Here is an 18,844-nt window from a genome sequence, read left to right as displayed (position 1 = left end):
GTAGAAGAGGATGAGGAAGGGGGGGAGAGGTGGGTGGGAAGGGTATGTCGTAGTGAGGAAATACATGGAAACTAATCAGAGTCTTCCTGAGTCTCAGTAGTCAGATATCTGCAGGGCTGAAGACAGGAAGGACTCCTGTAAACTGTCTCATTCACATGGTGTTCCTGTCTGATACAGATATGTGTCTTTGTGTACATTTATAGTGTACATAGTTCTATAATGAGGAAGGTTACAACATGATATACTGTATGTAGAGTAAATAACTCATTCTGCTTGCTAGCTGATGAAATGATCTTCATGTTTGTAGTTCTTTGTATATATGACATTCACAATATTTATACACACGGAACCGGAGAAGGATAATGATGGTGGTGCTATTTAGTTATATAATGGATACACGCATGCATGTGTGTGTGTTTGAGTTTGTGTTTGTAGTGACACAAACATACATGGGTCTAGTAACGATTGTCTGACGTTTCATGTAACCAGTACAAAACCAATTGCAGGGTAAAAAGCAACATAATATAAACAAAGGCTGAGAAGCACATTTAATACAAGGAAAACAAAAAAAGCAGACACTAATATGAGACACAAGCAGTGAGTGTGCTCAAGGAAATCTCGGTAATTGTAGTTTGTAGATGGTGGTTGGTTGCTAAGTGATCGCCAGGGTGTTACAGCAGACGTGTACAGCAGTAGATGGTGATTAAATTGTGGCTGAAAGGGAGTTTCAAGGCAGATCGGCATGCTGTTCTTTGCTTCCACAGTCACTTACGTTTTACAAGACTGCCCTCTCAAGAAGAATGACAGAAACAGTTGTTTTAGAGCAAGTTTCCTAGAACGACATGTGAATATTTCCAAAATCGTTTAACAGACCATAATGGGGTTCCTATGATCCCTTGAAATCCTTGACAGTTTGTGAATTTTAGGGGGGGAAAAACAAAATTAAAGGTTTTTGAAAATAGAAGTAGACAGTGCTTGAATTTATGTATTTTGTAAAAGAATGGCATTTGAAGTTAGTTTGATATTCTTTTAAATAAAGAGTAAATTGGCTACATTCTGCAGTTGTGTCATTGTGCCACGCTGCCTCGACAATGATTGAAGTCGAATGATGCAGGTTAGGCAGAGGTGAGAAAGCAATGATAAGTGAATCTGTGTCTTCAACCATGCCATGTTTGTTCCTTGAATTTGTGAATTTGATGTATTTGGCCATGGAAAGTCCTTGAATTTGATGTTCCAGAAGGTTTAGGAGCTCTGAAATTATATATTGAGCGACAGCATCTGTAGAAAGGAGGATGGGTTAACAAAACATGGAACTTTAACATGAGAGACCGCTGTTTGTTTCTTCTTTCCAACTGACAGGCGACATTGTTTTTCTTTTTAAAAGCATGACTACAATTGTTCCACATGTTCATTATTGTATCCGTGACGCAGACGGTCCCCTAACATTAACAAAGTAGTCATTTTCACTCAAACCATGATCTTTCCCTAAATATAACCAAGTCGTTTGGTGTCTAAATCCAACCCAAACCTTAACCATAGTGTTGTCACGTTATAAAACAGATGTATTTTTCCTACACAGATTAGTAACCATTTTTGAAGGCACAGAGAAATGGCGTTGTCTGGGTGATTAGAAAACACTGTATCGTTCAAGAAGGCATGAGCAAATGCTGCATGTTGTCACCTAATGTGAAGGACTTCCTTTTTTATCCATTGCGTACATGACACAAAACAGCACTAACTATACATCACATTATATCTATAAATATCTCAGAATGTCTGCAAAAGCCATCAGATACAGCACATGGCAACCATGTGGGTATATTCAGAAAACAATAAAGTAATAACCGGAACTTAAATCAGTGATGATCAAGAGTTATACAACACCCCAAAGAGAACAGAAAAAGATAACAAGAAGCACTGAAATATCTGTGTCCATCACCTTTTAAAGAGTTGGGGTTGTAGTTGGGGGTTGTAATGGTCGCTGTTGTAGAAATTCTGCAAAGTTCTCCTAAAATGGTCGGCTACTGGTTACCAGTGGTTGCTAGGATGTCAGCAGATATTTGCAAGGTAAATACTGCTGAATGCTACGGTGTTAAGATATGGTTTCCATACTTGTAATAACCACTAGGAGGTTTCTCCTCAGTAGTTTGATGTGCTGTAAACCTGTCATCAGAGGATTTGTAGGTTCTACCCGTGAACTACTTCAAGATGTTTCTAATAACACCATACTAGTGCAAAATTGCTAAGCTTCAGATAATTTCACAGCTCTATTACAGGATGATTGAGAGGACTGTGAAAGTACTGCAGGATATTATCTTTAAGTGAACCTCCTAGCACTGTTTTTTACATTATGGGGTAACACTGCACTTGTGTTGATAGTAATCAGGGAGCTCTGGCCCCCTCTGAACTAATTTTGTCGGCCACCCTTCCTATAGTAATCCTGTGATAATCTTAGAGGGATTTTTGTGTCCTCTCCAGCTGTGTGTGTCTGGAATTGGCACCACTTTTCAGACTATGTGTAACCCTGCACTTTATGTGGCGATGTAAATCATCAGGGGCTGAATTAGTGGGCCTGAATGGCTTGTTCATTCCAGCACTGAACTGCGCTACTGCTAAAGACAAGTAGTGGAACAAATCACTCACATTTGGTTTTTTTCATCCTAAAAAAAAACCTGATTTTGATATTTGTTTTGTTGCCCGGTAACGATGCCAATAATTGACTTAACAACATTACAGAATGACTGAGTTTGTTGCGGCTGGGGTTAATTCTGCCCACGTTGGCAGCAGAGAGTCTGCTCCGAAATCTACTGGATATTGTTCTGACTTCTTACAACAGCTACAAGATGCTGCAAGATACCAGAGGGCATCACAGGCATCAGAAAAAGTCAAATCAGATAATGCTATTACATACTGTTATATGTTAAAAAATCAAATGTTGAGACATTAACCAAGTCTTCTACCTTAATTTAAATAAACACGGTATTTACATTTACTCCTTTTTTAATTTTTACACTTACAAGTATAACACATTAGAAATTATACCCTGTTGTGCATTTCAAACTGTAGCCTACTGTATATACAGTATTGTGCATACTGCAAAGTATATGGTAATGGGAAATAATTTGGATTAGGTAATTATACTGGCAGGTGAAAAACATCTTTCAGGTGCTACTAACACAGATGGTATGGCTTTAAACTTCTTTATAATACAGTATAGCAGACCTAACTTTCAACACAAAACCACAGCTGGTAAATAAGAGTGGACCTCTGGGAAATGATATGGAAGATTGAGTGCCCGAGGGATATAAGAGAAAGTTTATTACTGTTATTGGAGAGTAAAGCCAACAGTGTTAACAATCTGCTCTGCAGTTCTTTGAGTTTGTTCACCAGCATTCTTAGGTTTTCAGTTTTGTTATTCAGTTAAAATGATTTTGATTACAAATATGTGTTTATAATTAAAGGAAAAAACAACTTTTCCTTCACATAAAACTTATTTTCACACACAAAACCTGGCAAAACTGTCCAGAATTATGATGCACCAACCCATTCATCAGAATAAATGTTGGTTTTGTACCATGGATATTTAACATTTGTACAGTATTATGTAACACATATGTCAAAACTTTACGTGTCTTTTTGTTTCAGCAATGTAGTGGTCAATGTGTGGTTACGTTCAGGCAAAAAAACCCAAAGAAACAAAACACTTGGTTATGGTTACCACAGTGCACAGCCACAGTAATGGCTGGGAATGCTGCAGCTGTCTCTGTAAAAAGCAACTCACTTCGGTGGCACAATCACTGCTAGAAATGATGCTGATGTCTCTCAAAAAATCCAACCCTGTTTTGGTGGCACATATACTGCTGGAATTGCTGCTGCAGTCTTGATAAAAACACCCACTTTGGTGGTGAAATCGCAGCTGGAAATGCAGATGATGTCTTGCTAAAAAAACTTTTTTGGTTGCACAACTGCCACTGGAATTGCTGCTGCTGTCTTACTAAAACTACCCACTTTTGGTAGCACAAACACAACTGGAAATGCTGCCTTTGTCTCGCTAAAAAACACCCAGTTTGGTGGTGCAAGCTGTTGGAAGTTACACTGATGTCTGGCAAAGAAACACCCTGTCATTTGTGGCACAGTTACTGCTGGAAATGCTGCTGCTCTCTTGCTAAAAACACTCTGTTTTGCTGGCATAATTGCCACTGGAAATGCAGCTCATGTCTTGCTAAGAAGCAGCTCACTTTGGTGGCACAATCACGGCTGTAAATTATGCTGATGTCTCACAAAAAAACATCATTGTGGTGGCACAGCTACTGCTGGAAGTGCTGCCAATGTCTCGCTAAAACACACCCAGGTTGGTGGTACAAGCTGCTGGAAATTACGCTGATGTCTTGCAAAAAACCCCACCCTGTTTTGATGGCACAATTCCTGCTGGAAATGCTGCTACTGTCTTGCTAAAGACACACACTTTTGGTGGTGAAATTGATACTGGAAATGCAGCTGATGTCTTGCTAAAAAGCAGCCCACTTTGGTGGTACAATCACAGCTGGAAATGTCACTGACATCTCCCAAAAAAACACCCAGTTTGGTGGCACAAGCTGCTGGACATTACTCTAATGTCACAAAAAAACACACTGTTTTGGTGGCACAACTGCTGCTGATATCTTGTTGAAAAACACCCACTTTGGTGGCCCAATCACTGCTGGAAATGCAGCTGATGTCTTGCTAAAAAGCAGTATAACTGGATATATTGTTTGGTGATCTAGAACAGATACTGCAATTGCCTGCTGCTTGGCAGGTGGCCATGCACCATCCACATCCTCCACGTCTCAGTGACAAAGTCAGCTAATATAAATGTAATCAGAACTACATCACTTTGATATTAGACATTTATATGATAGGTATGAAATGTACAAATGTAATGTGGTTTTACAGACGCGTACAATGTCTTGGGCCTTTTTCACTCCATAGCATTCTTTAATACATGCGACGATAATGTGTCTTTAATGCTATTGCAATAAATCTAAGTTTACAGTTATTAAGATGAAGGATCAGCTGTCTCAGGCGGAATCCTGTACTCTGGTCGAATTGTTTCATGTCTGACAGTGTGTATTCCGGTCTCCAGACAACACTGCGCTGACTGCTAAGATTTTCCCATGGACTGGCAGACCGAGCCCCCACCAATGTAGCTTATAAGGTCCTGTGTAATGAGTGAACTCCTTACAACGCTCCCACCCGCCTTCCTCCTCCTCCTCCTCCTTCTCCTCCTCCTCCTCCTCCTCCCTGATTCTGTCTGTCCTACTCTGCTCAGCAGACGCGACACACGCAATGGAACAGAGCTCATCCCGGGTGGTGGAGTCAGTTTGAACTAGGACTTCAGACAGTTAAACTGTGGATGCTGCAGCACAGGAAATGCCTTGTGGACTGTTGTTGGCCATTTAGTGATCTGACTTCTCTGGGGATCTCTTGTTTATCTGAGAGAGTGGTGAAAAGTCCGCGGAATAACTGAAGCTACAGGACATCTACAGCGCGCCGGGATGCTCGGGTTAAGTCATTTCACTTTGACAACAGCGGCAGTTGTTGGTGAGTAAAAACTTATAAGGAACTGTGCGTTTGTGCTGATTATCAGATGAAACAATGAGTGACAGCCGCCTTTTTTACCGCGTCAGGGTCTCCAGCGCATCTTTTACGCACACGCTGGACAGCGGCTTAGATCATGGCAGCCTGCATAATTGAAGACTGAGCGACTAAAAGCATCCATTAGGTGTGTCACTCACATCGCCTGCGAGCCCATTAAAAGGTGGTGGCACCGCGGTGTCCTCGTAAACTGCCCCTAAATACTTTCCGTCCGTATTGCCCAGATGTCATTTATTCTGACTGAGGGAAACCACACAGCACTTAATTGTTTCTACGTGCAGCAGCATGATATTAGAAGCATGGCATTGCCTCATATAATCGAGACATTACAGTCAGTCAAACTACTGTATGGTGCTTTAATTGAATGACGCGCATGCCTAGTGTTTACGCTCCAGTGCCAGGACTTCCAAGTAAGTATTGTTGCGTCTGAGGAAACATTTCTGCTATGATATGTAGTTTTGTCGTGTTTCTGCAGAATCTGAGTATCTGAAAAGCATTAGTCGTGAAATTGTGTAAGATCCTATGACAAACCAACCCCCTGCACACATCATTGGATGAATACAACGAGGGCTGATTTTAACAAAACATGACAATTAGATTTTAATTTGAAGGAGATGAAAAGTGAGATACGTATTGTATTAACACCGGCCTTAAGAGGCAGCGAGGCTCTAATGGATATCTGTGTTGGTATTATAGGGTCCCACTGGTGGTGCTGTGCTCTCAAGTTCAGCTCCAGAGCAGCAGCAGTGACTTAACTTCTAGGTCATGTACCAAGTAGTTCAAACATGATGGAAAGCCCCTGCAAAGTTGAGCGAAAGATCAGTCCCTCTGAGTTTGAAGGAGAGAAAAAAAAAGAAAAGTAGAAAAAAGAAGAAGAGAGCAAAGTAAACAGTGAATGTCTCTCTTTAATTACCAGATTCCTACGCTTACATGTGATGCTGGCTTGTGATGCTCATTAGAGAATTGAGTTAGAGATGAGGATTGTGTGTGTGTGTGAGGGATCAGCAGAAGCTCAATCATTACCATCACATCAAGAAAGTCAGGTTTACTCTCATGTCCAATCCCACACACTCCTGCTGGTGCTGAGTCTGAGCCGTTGGAGTATGGCTTTAGTTGGGTTACACAGGGGTAGAAGCTATCTGTTTTGAGTCCATACAGGGAAATCCCGTGTTGTGCTATCGGAGCTGCCTCAGAGGCCCACATGTGGTTATTGTAGTGGCAGCATTTAATCTGTATAAATTCCTAACGGAGATGGGGCTACAGGTGGTTTGAGTTTGGCACTGCAGAGGAGGAGAGGGGCATCTGGCTTCAATCAATATGTGTCAGACCGGAGTGACCGAGCTTACTAAGGACGTGAACAGCATGAACATCTAGGCTTGAGACTACTGTAGGGATGCAACTAATGATTATTTTCATAAATCTGTTTTGTTTTGCCAGTTAATTCATGTTTTTACTAACTAAATGTCAGGAAGAAGCGTAGAAAAAAAAACCCTTCACATCTCGTCAGAACTCAAGATGATGTCAGATAAAAAGGGCAATTCAAAATCATAATCTTGGGCTCTTGGGAACATTAAAAAATATTTCATTTACAGTGATTTAGAAGAGGAAAGAGGAAGATAAGCTGCTTGATAAATGACTTTAACAGTTTATTGCTTATCAGTGTTATTGTCAATTTAGGCTGCAAGTATGTGTAATTTCATCATACATTAATCTGCAGATTATTTCCTTCATTAATCAATGAATGATTTCCTTCCATCCATCTATTGTTGGTAACTGCTCATCCTCGAAAGGGTCACCAGAGAAGCTGGAGCCTATCCCAGCTGACACTGGGCGAGAGGCGGGGTACACTAGACAGGTCCCCACAGGGCTGACACATAGAGACAGACAACCACTCATGTTCACATTCACACCTACGGGCACTTTAAATTAACCAGGTAACCTAACCTGCACGTCTTTGGACTGTGGGAGGAAGCTGGAGACCCTGAAGAAAACCTACGCTGACATGGGAATGAGAACATACAAACTTCACACAGAAGTGCCCAAGCTGGCCAGCGAACCCTCTCGCTGTGAGGCAACAGTGCTAACCACTACACCACCGTGATGTCAAGATATTGCCAAATGCAATATCCAGATTGCAGGACCAACAATTTTTTTGATAAAGGCAAAAAGTGTCACAATATAGTATCATAAATGTAGCATTGTGGTGCTAAAGAGACGCCCCGGCCTACAAATCATATTCCAGATGTAAGGGAACATGCTTGCTTGGTACAGACCTCAGCAAAAATCACATAATCATCCATTTTATGTATTTTTCAGTAAATATAAAATGCAAAAATTACCTTTTCTCACTAAAATTGCGAGTCATATCACAATCCCAATATCTGTCAATATAATCGCAATATCCCTAAAACCCTAAACCCAAAAATGGCAATCACAGTTTCCTGCAAAGCCAAATGTTAACATTATTAAGTTACTTGTTTTATCCAACATAAAGTCCAAAATTCAAATATATTCACTATACTGAATATACATTCAGAAGCTGGACGGAGAGATTGTTTGCAAACTTCTGATTGAAAAAGTAGGATTAATCAGCTATCAAAATACGTAGTTTTTTGTATTACCGGTATTAATGGACTGCTCCTTTCAGCTGGACTTGAGACTTTCTGTTTCTCCTCTCTCTCTGTCTTTGTTTTGCCTGTGAGTGATTCAAGCTGAAGCTGTTTATCTGAGCCCCTTCAGAATGCATTGAATGCATCGCAGAGATCACACATGATAAAACGTTTGCCATATGTGGCAAACAGCCATAGGACATTTTGAAGTTCATATGGTTCTTTAACATACTAGGAGCTGCCCATTCAATGGGTTTGTCACACAGCCAGAGTATAGACTGCATGTTCCTCTTATTTAGGAATGTATCTAACTTCTTTGTTGCTACGTCTGCTGCAAAGATGGAGAGCAGAGGTGAGGGGTTAGTTGAACACAAACTGACTTAGACTGCTCAGCATTCCTACAAGGTCCTTATTCCCTATAGTTTCCCATATCTCAGATTTGGGATTTCGTCTTTTCTCAACATTTTTATGAGCATGTGGAATGCAGCAGGAGATGACCAGAGTCAATGGTTAATTCATTGAAAGCTGTAAGGTCGAGAGATATGAGTCTTCAGACATTAAAGCTCTGAACTGAATTTATGAGCCTGAGTAGTGAACCCGGCCTCGGTCATTGGCAATAAGTCTCCTCCTCTTCCTCTACTATCTCTATTATCATTTGAATCAGCTCACTCCCTCGGTCGAGGCAATCAGCACTAATTTGACATAAACTGTCTGCTGGCAGCAGCAGACAGATTCACTGGGATGGATGTGACTAAGATGTGATTGCTACTTTTGCATCTTTAATGTGTTCACTTTTAGCATGCAAATTTTTTAATCAGCTAAGTGTAACTATTGTCTGAAGTTGTTCCACTGCCACTGAGCACTTTGAAGGTGTTAAAGGAAGTTAAGTTTATTGTGCTGGCTTCTGTTGGCTGCATAGTAACAAGGTCAGACACCTGTCTGACACCATAACATCTCCTCCTCCACTGAGACTGACACTGCAGACACATGAATGAATATGGGGCTGGAATATGTCTATAACTATTGGATGGATTGGAAAGACATTTTTTGGTCCATAAAGAATGAATCCTACTGATTTTTTTTCAGTACAGAACAGGGCATTTATTCCCAGCACTCCAGATGCCCAGAATGCATTGAATACATTCAGTAAGTAACATAGGAAGAAGTAGGAATAACGTTGCAAAATCATGTCATACTTTCTCCAGATGATGAACACAATCATGCGTCCTGTCAGTGAAAGATCATGTGCTCACATGTGTGACAGCAGCGGCATCCTAGCATAAAAAAAATACGTTTGGAGCTACAAAAATAAATGATTAGAAAAAAAGTCACAGCCTCCATCTCTACTGAGATATGACCGGATTTGTCAACATGTTTTTCTCACAAGTGTTTTGCCTTATGGTTTGTGCTATGTCTGATGTGGTAGATGTGCAGGTTTTCACACTTAAAGGTCTCTGCAACACTTACCTCATGGTTTACATTGCAAGTCTGAGTGTGTGTGTGACTGTGATAAATGGACTAGAGTTCACAGTGTTCTTTAAGCATTTTCATCTCTGTCAGATATATCAGATAAAGTGGTAATAAAGATGCCATACAGTATGAAATGCAGGAAGAATGCAGTTTTCAGTGCTGATGAGCTTGGGTTATCTCAGCCATCTGCTGGAGTTATTCATTAAACCAAATTGTTCGCTCTCTGGATGCCAACAAAACAGAGAGGCGGTCAGGTCAAGTTAGGAGACTTTTTTGTTCTCAGAGGTCAGAGGCTTGAAATAAGGAGAGGAAACTGTGCTGAAAGACGGAGGGGACACAGATCTTTGGCTCTCTGGTGACAAACAGGACGATAGACAAGAGATACAGTCACCTGTGACACTTCCTGTCTATCTTGGCAAAGGGGAGATAGACAGAAAACAGGAAGATAGGTCCTTCTCCTGACTTGAGAGAGCTGGGGCTTCAAAGAAATGAGTAATCGGAAGCACAAAACACATGAAGATAGGGCATGTGAGGACAGGAAGAGTCATTTCACAATTCACAATAGCCATGTTGAAGTGTTGAAATGGAGCAGTTTCAGTTTCTTTAGTAGGCATCCGTTACATGGATCCTGATTTTTAAACACTAAAATTTGTGCTGGTTTATAAGTAAAAGTTGTGCTTCTGCAACAGTGATAGTGTCTCTGTAGCACGAACACCAGTACATCATCACCACCATCAAACTGAAACTGTGTGGTTTGCCAGGTGCAAATACATGTGGTTGTTTTGGGTCTGTCAGTGCAAGCAATAAGCTACACTTTCAATTAGAGGTCTGTCAGCTGGCATTTGCTTGTGGGAAACACAAGCACAAAACCCAAATGACAGTAATGCATTAATGACTTCTAGTTTACATTTAAGCAAGTAGGAAATTGGCTGAAACTATTAACGATATCGAACGTCTTGATCGAAAAGTCTGTGAGTGAAAGTCTAGAAAGCGTGCTGGTCATCAGCCACAAATGCTGTTGTGACTGTTTAGTATTTATTAGGTCATTTAGTCAGTTAAAAAAAGATGTGGCTGCTGCTAGCCTTCTCCAAGCTATGAACAACTCAAACTTCCATCTTCTCTTCTTTTTCCTATGTGTTGTAAACTGAATGTTGTTGGGTTTTACAGTTTATCTGAAAACAATCAGGCAACTTCAAAGTGTCATCTTGGGATTAAGAAAATTTTAATTGGCATTTTCCGCTATTTTCTGACATTTTATAGAACAAACAACAGAATGAAATGAATCATTGTTTGCAGCCTTGTATAAGTAATCAGTGGTCTGACGTATTCTCATGGAACGGTTCATATGATAGCTTACAAATTAGTGCCCCATGGATGAAGCTACGTCCTTAAGGTGCAGTTACATGATTAATGTAAAGTTTCGGAGGTTAGGTTTAGGCAAGTAAGGTTATTGGGGTTAGGTTTAGGAAAAGAAACATGGCGAGGATGTAACTTAAAATAACTCAAAGTTCACTCAACGTTCACATGGTTCCGAACACACTACTCCAGGGCAAAGTCATGGGGGAAAGCCCAGGTTTTTGTGACCCAACCCGCCTCCTTACATGACTACACGGGACTGTCCCATCAGTGAATTGGTCACGTGATCTCAGCCTTTTAAAATATGTGGGATATGTATGAATTTGGGTGCATTACTTTTCGTAGGACCACATTCGAACGGTTTGTGAGAATAGCCTATTTCCATTCATGGTAACGACAGACTCTTTCAAAGCTAAGCCTATTTGTATTTATTAGAATGATTTGTGGGTGGGGCGTTGGTGGCTTAGTGGTAGAGCAGGCGCCCCATGTACAAGGCTGTTGCCACAGCGGCCTGGGTTCGAATCCGGCCCGTGGCCCTTTGCTGCATGTCATCCCCCCTCTCTCTTTCCCCCTTTCACGCTTACCTGTCCTGTCCAATAAAGGCAAAAATGCCCTAAAAATATCTTTAAAAAAGAATGATTTGTGTGTAATTTGTTATAGAGAAGGTCAACATTTAATTCAAATACTTAGCTTAATTTGGCATTTTTAGTTGTACTGTGCTGATCAGGTCAGTATTACATGACGTTCATTTAAATATGGAGAAGCTTGTGCATCATGGGTGCATGCAGAGGTGACAGATGTCAAAGTCAAGCTGATCTCACAGGAAGTTGCATTATATGGGTAAATGTGAAACAGAGAAGCATATTTCCTTTAAGAACTGTGATAGTCACACAAAGGTTCAAAGACTTATCCTCAAGCCTGTGAAACCACAAATGCCACCCATATGACTTGTTTCCAGACTCTGCTACCTCAGCCTACTACATATGTGTCACTGCTGTCTCTGCAGCATGTGGCAGCCAGGAAACTATTATTTGCAGAGTGAAAGATGTTCACAGTAAAACTGATGTATTCTATAACAGCGGTCTTTACTGGCACTGGTCCATTTTGCCTTTTACTCCCAAGTCTTGTCATTCAGCTTGGCATGAGCGCTAGTCTGTGACAAATCATCTCAATAGACTCATTTTGAAACATTGCTTTTGTATGTTCTGTGACTTTATTGGAAAGCCTATCGTATAGATAAAAACAGGAAATACAGGGGGTGGGGTTGGGGTTGAAAATGGGCGAAAACATCAATACGTATTGTCATCTTAAGGATATGCCATTATATTAAAACTCCCAAGGTACATCTGTGTGGACTGATGCCAGGCAGACAGTGGCACGTAGCCAAGAAAAAGACACTGAGGATATTTACTGACATTGTCCCATATCAGTTGCAGAATTGAATCGAACTAAAATTGTATCATGGCAGAATTTGTGATACAAGCAAATATTATATCATTGTCCAAAGAACAGATATAATATTGTATCAAAATGAAGCTTGTGATTTACACTCCTGCTTATTTGCAGGCAGAATGCTATGCAACATGAAAAATAGAAATGAACAAAGAAAGTGCTGATATATAAACAAATGTGGATGAGGCGTAAATCAGCCTGGTTTATTTAAAGCTTTGCAGGTTTGCATAATTCTAACCTACTAAAGCAGTTAAAGTTGGTATAACTGTAGTTTGCTGCTTATTTGTGAATGTTAGCATGCTAAAATGCTGAACCAAGATGGTGAACATATGAACATAAGCATGCTAATATCCTCATTGTGAGCATGTTAGCATACTCTGTTCTACTCTTTGTGAACTTCAGTGACTTTTCATCTCCAAAACATTCAGTTTGTTCAGTACTTTGTTTTTATCTTTGAACAGTTTGGTTTTCTTTGCATGGAAGCCCATAGGGGACATTTTTAAAATGAAAACTTAAACATATATATACAATTCAATTCAAACTACTAGCATTATAATTTTCCAAATATATATGCTTTATTTGAGTAAAAAACGCAATAAATCAACGCAGCTGCAGAGCGGAAGAGTGACCATGCCCCCAGTGACACTAGAGCTGGAGCCTGTCAGAGGCAACTCCGCGGTGGATTTAATTTGTAAAACTACAGAAGCAACAGTACCCAGAACCACATTCAGCCATTCCACAATCAGAAACCATGGATTAGGAGAACCATCTGGGATGCCATATATCCACTCACTCACAATTATAAATCAGCAGCCTACAATGTAAGAAGAGCAGTCAGAAGGCAAAATGGGACTCTATTTCAGCTGAAGGGATTGCATTTCACTGTAGTTTTGCCTTGTATGATTTCATGTGACAAATCATTCATTCATTTATTTATCAATTGATCATTTAATACAGTTCCCTATGGGCCTCCATATTCACATTAAGCACTACAGTCTCACAGAGCAGCTAGTGTGGCTGTAGGCCTTTATTCTTGTTACAGTATCATTTGCAAATAAATAGAGGTAAAAAAAATAATGTCTCTCATATGTGTAGGAAAGCTGACTGTCAGTAACACAAACCTGGGTTGGGCTGTGCCACAGAACTGAGTCATCATTGAATCATTATGTACTGTCTGCTGCCATCGCTGCAGACAGGGGAAGTGAGAGAGAAATAAAAAGGAAACTCGTGGGTTGCCAAGGTGATGCTCGTGCCAAACTTTCTGCCCTGTGACTGCAAATCTGAAGTGATCTCAACAAGTCTTATGGTTTTAGCAGTAACATGCTGAATTTAGCTTTCCCTCTGTCATTCTTGAAAATTGGGGGAAATAATGAAGATGTTTTGAATGATTTGCTCGTTTATGGTTGTAAATGTAAAATGTTTACATGTTTTGTCAGACATTAACTGTGCCATTTGCCTGTAAGCCTGTTATTCTTGCTGTATTTGAATAATAGGGACTATCTGCACGCAGTGTTTGAAAACCTAATCTTCCCATAAGTGGCCCCTAAGCTCAAAAACACACCAGATAGTAAGATAAATTCAGAATAATCCCAGAACTTCACCCAACAACATACACACACTCTGAAAAGAAACTGATATCTCTCATATAAGAGCTTCATATAAGCAAAACACCCGTGAAGGTGCGACATCGCATGTCGTTTCAGCTTACATGGGTCTTAACCTCCGATGAAGGTCAAGCCACACACAGACACACACGCACATGTATAAACACACGCTGAACACATAAAAGCGTTCTACATGTGTTTCACACTTCATCACTTGTCACCACTTTTCCTCAGGTTGGTACAATTCTGATATTTTGAGGAGCATCCTCTTGACCCCGTGAAGCTCCGGTATAATTGTTTCCATGCTGAAGAAATATTGAAGATTTGTGTGAAATACTTCAAGAAGGATTAAGAATGACTAACATTTAGCGTCTACGAACTGCACCAGCACTTTTATCAAATATCATCTCAGCAGCAGTTACATTTTTATCAGTTGTTTATAGGAGTTTATACCTCCATATCACTTCCATCAGCCCATTACAAGCCCACAAAAGTTTGTGTATACTGAGGTATTTTTCGGTCATGTGACCTCTGGCATTACACACTCGAGAGGCATCAGGGGCAAAGAGGAGGGTGGAGGAGGAGAAAGCAGGGCAGACAGCAAGGCAAAGGGGAAAGTGTAGGGGAGGTCGTTGGAGAGTCGATAGGGAGTCCGAAGGGAGGTCCATTTCAGAGAATTTGTTGTGGGAGGAGATTTCATTATCCACAGTTTGAACAAAAACAAGAAGAGAAGTGAAAAGCAGAGGTTAAAGGGAGAGCAGACAACCACTGCTTCTGTTTTTCATACAGAGAAGTGGGTTAGTCATCTTTGCCGCTTCTTTATTTCATATTACAGTGGTCACCAAGTTCTCATTGCTAAATAGGTTGTTTGTCAGTGCCCCCCACAGTGTTTCATGTTTGTTCCCACAATATTTTCTGCACTGCCGCCTCTTCAGCTGAGTGGTTGTGTGGTTTAGTGTAGGCGGCTAAGGTTGGTTTCACACCTAAATTGTTTAGTGAAGCTGAAAAAAACTCAGGTCCGTTTGCCTGTTTGATTTTGTTCAGTATAGGGTTGAGAATGTTATCAAGTGACAAAGCAGCTGCACTGAAATGACCAAAAAAGGGACGGTCATTTGTGGTGGGAAAGCAAAACAGACCAACGAGGACTATGTAATAGCGCTTGTGTGATTGCAGCATTAGTTCAAAAAGCTAAATTACTGTTACTTCATGCTGATGCTGATCGTATGCATTCCTGCAACATGATAGTGTTCCAGCAGCATTAGTTTGTCTTTAATCTTCCTGTCCACTTAAGAAGCAGGATTGTGTCGCATTGTGTAGATTGACCAAGTGGCAACCTCTGGGCTGAAAAATGAAGCCGACACAGAAGTGGCAAAGACTGCAGTTCTTAGAATGGCCACTTGAGGCTGGCTCCAGAAGCCAGTCAATACCTAAATGCCTAACTTTACAGCAGAAATAAACATGTTTACAGCCTGGTACAAAAACAGTTTTAGTCGCTATAGTTAATTTTGCCCTTCATGACTTTCATAATTTTTATTTTTATATAACTAACCTGTTTACGTTTTATTAAAGCTTAAAGTTACACATGATTAAGGGTGGCCACTTTGAGTCACAGGCTGTCTGCAAGTAGTGGCCACAGTCACAGTCAGATCCAACCCTTGCTCCTCTAAAGCTCCACGCTTTTGCCCAAATATGGTCACTTCTAGCTCCAAAAAACCAAGATGGACAAAAAGACAAACTTGAGGCTTCAAAACAGCAGTCAACAAACCAATGGGTGACACTATGGTAGCTACGTCAGGGCTCCAGACTGTGACCAAATGGTCGACTCCAAAAATGATTTTGTGATGCAACTACTCGCTCGTGTGCGACCCACAAATTTGCAGGCGTTTTTTTGTTTTTTATTATTCATGTTGTAAAACAAGGGAGCGAGTCCCCCAGTGTAGGCTAATGTGTCTGAGAGGAGGAAAGTCCGGGTGTGAGTGATTAGTTAACTGCGTCACGTATCAGTAGGTTCGTTTGAGATGAGCTGCGCCTCACCTGGTAAGTAGACAAGAGCAGGTGGCTACAGCAGGCGGCTAAATCCAGATCTTGTCTATCTCCTCATGACTGTATATGACATATGAGGTCCAGTCACGAATAGGGATGAGCAATATATTGATATTACATCAATATTGCGATATGAGGCTGGTATCGTCATGTCATAGTTGTTGTCTTTTCCTGGTTTTAAAGGCTGCATGCAGCAAAGTGATGTCATTTTCTGAACTTACCAGGCTGTTCTAGCTGTTCTATTATTTGCCATTACTCACTTAGTCATCATATCCACATTGATTATTTATCAAAGATCTTATTGTGTAAATATTTTGTAAAGGCACCAGTAGTCAACCCTACCATTTGTGGCAATATCAATATTGAGGTCGGTCAAAAATATCCTGATATTTGATTTAGTTGCAGTCTTCATTAATAATGCTCAGAATAAATTATTCCTTCATGAGTATTTTGTGAACACTTGAGACATTAGATTAAGACATGGCACAGTAAAGTGCTGCTTTCTGTTAGACAGCAAAATTTGACTACCCCACGTGGATCCTGGTGATGCAGGGTGACAGTTAAGTTACCCGTCAAGTCCATATTTCATATGTACTCCAACCATCAACTCAGACCTCCTCCATAAGCCTTTTTCATGCAACAGTACGTAATGCTACATCCTCCTTTGATACCGACTGAGAGGAGAAAGTCCTCACTGACAGCTGGAGCTTGTCTGGAGAGTGTCTGATAAGGACAGTATCACTGTGGTTATACTTTGGCACAGCCAGTGTAAAACTTTTGGCATTAACTTTTGTTTCGGGTGTAGTTTGTGATTAAGTTTTTCTTTCTTTGTAAAACAGGATTTAGGCTAGTCTACAGTTATTTCCTTGTGTTTTACCATTGTGTGCCAACCAAGACCTCATAATGTCTTGCCAGAAGAAACACATAAGGAATACTTGCACTCACATACTCCTCCGGGGCTCTCACTACCTGCTAAGTGCTTCTGTGTGTGTTTGCAACCAGAGCAATGCTGCATCTGTGCACCAGGCCTGTCTACCCCTCCACCCCACCCCATCTCTCTCCCAGGCCAGCGGCGGGCCAGAGCTATCAATCAAATTGACATCATACAGGGAGCAGCAGAGCTGTGGCGTCTGCCTGGGGCAACATGCTCACATTAACCTCTCCTGCAAGAGGCCAACACAAAACCATGCTAGTCATGATGCTCTTCTCACAGGCAAAATGTAATGTAATGTATGTAATTAATGTTTCACTGTTACAGTCTGTAGGTCATTAGGTAATCGATAAGCACATGACTATTTGATGACCAATTTGATTCATATGATGGCAGCAGACTAATATTTGGGATCCACTTCAGACTGTTACAGAATAAAGTCAGCAGCAGAGAGGAAATACACTTGATAGAGGGGGAGAACTCATTCATGTGACAAATTCTCAGTGGCCTTGGGTGATTTTTGGTCTTTGGATGTGAAGAAAAGCGTGACGTAAATAGCTGAAGAATGAACTACGGTGATTTGAAACTCAATAGGGTTGTGCATTAACATTAGACTTTTATTTTTGCCTGTCCATCTCGCTCAGTTTCAGTATTCAGAGTATGTCTGCTGTAATGTTTCTTTACTATTTTTGAGCAGCCTTGAAAAAATAATAGAAGGAACCAAACATCAAGGAGAGAAGGAGAGTTGTGTGTTCCTTGTACACATCTGTGTGTCTGACAGAGAGAGGGAGTGTGTCGACGGGGGAGGGATTCACCCCTACCGAGTCCATGTCCACACTAATGTGAACACATTTTTTAAAGGTGTTTCTGCTTTTCTTGTCTTTGAGTGTCAGTTTACAGTGGACTGGAGTTTTTCACTTTCTAAAAATGTCACGAGGAAACTGCCAAATCACCAGGAAAACATCACCACTGGCCAATCTGTTTTCACTGTAGATGTCTGTTTCTTTATACAGTGTTTTTCACATTTATCATTTCTGTGTAGTAGGAACCACAAACCAGTGCGTCATTAAATGTTCAATCAAAATAAATGTTCAGTAACTAATTGCCAAGCGAAAAAAGAGTCTTGTGCTCAAGCCTGCTCGAGGGAATAACAGCTCCCTTGTTCAAAGCTTACACTGTACATCTTACCACTTCTAACTCTGTTCTTTTTTTTTTGGGGGGGGGGGGGGGGGTAAATATCTTGATTAACAGTTTGACATTAAATTGACTAACACATGTTGTATATATTGTATTAGTTTGAGGGTGTAAGCAGTGCTTACAGTGCTTACTAAGCACTGTGAAGGCTCTTTAAATAATACCATGCTGCGATTCTGAGCAGGTAATTGTATGCTTTTCGCTCTCAATCTTTGTTCACTAAGTGATATATTTACAAAACATCCCACAACTAGCAATTAACCTGCTGCTATGATCCACACTAAACAAACATGTCAGCATCTTTCTAAAAGGCTTAAGAAAAATGGTCGTGATTCTGTGCCCAGTGCTGCTTTGAGACACACATAAAGTCAAGTAAATAATCAGCAATCCTCAGTGAATATCTGCATTCCGATAAGTAGATGAGAACTGATGTAGATGTTTTAAATATGAAGCTAGAACTGTTGGTACCAGTTAGCAATAGCTTAGCATAAAAAGCGTAAGAAGGTGGCCTCTCTCAAAATCTACTTTGGAGGAAGCCAGACTAGCTGTTT

The 18,844-nt window shown here is 40.6% G+C and overlaps 1 protein-coding gene across 1 annotated transcript in view; it reads left to right on the top strand.

Annotated features, from left to right (window-relative positions):
* Positions 1–5,290: 5,290 nt before the first annotated feature.
* Positions 5,291–18,844, top strand: part of itga1 (integrin, alpha 1) — a 59,353-nt gene continuing 45,799 nt past the window's right edge. The window contains exon 1 of the mRNA XM_049604339.1: positions 5,291–5,580. Coding sequence (XP_049460296.1) covers positions 5,535–5,580 — 46 coding nt within the window. The 5' untranslated portion in view covers positions 5,291–5,534. The remainder of the gene's footprint in view (positions 5,581–18,844) is intronic.

This window comes from Epinephelus fuscoguttatus, linkage group LG18 (genome assembly GCF_011397635.1).
Source record: "Epinephelus fuscoguttatus linkage group LG18, E.fuscoguttatus.final_Chr_v1".
In the NCBI taxonomy this organism is placed as follows: domain Eukaryota; kingdom Metazoa; phylum Chordata; class Actinopteri; order Perciformes; family Serranidae; genus Epinephelus; species Epinephelus fuscoguttatus.
The sequence above is the reverse complement of the archived record's forward strand: the minus strand, read 5'-3'. Positions and strand labels throughout refer to the sequence as shown.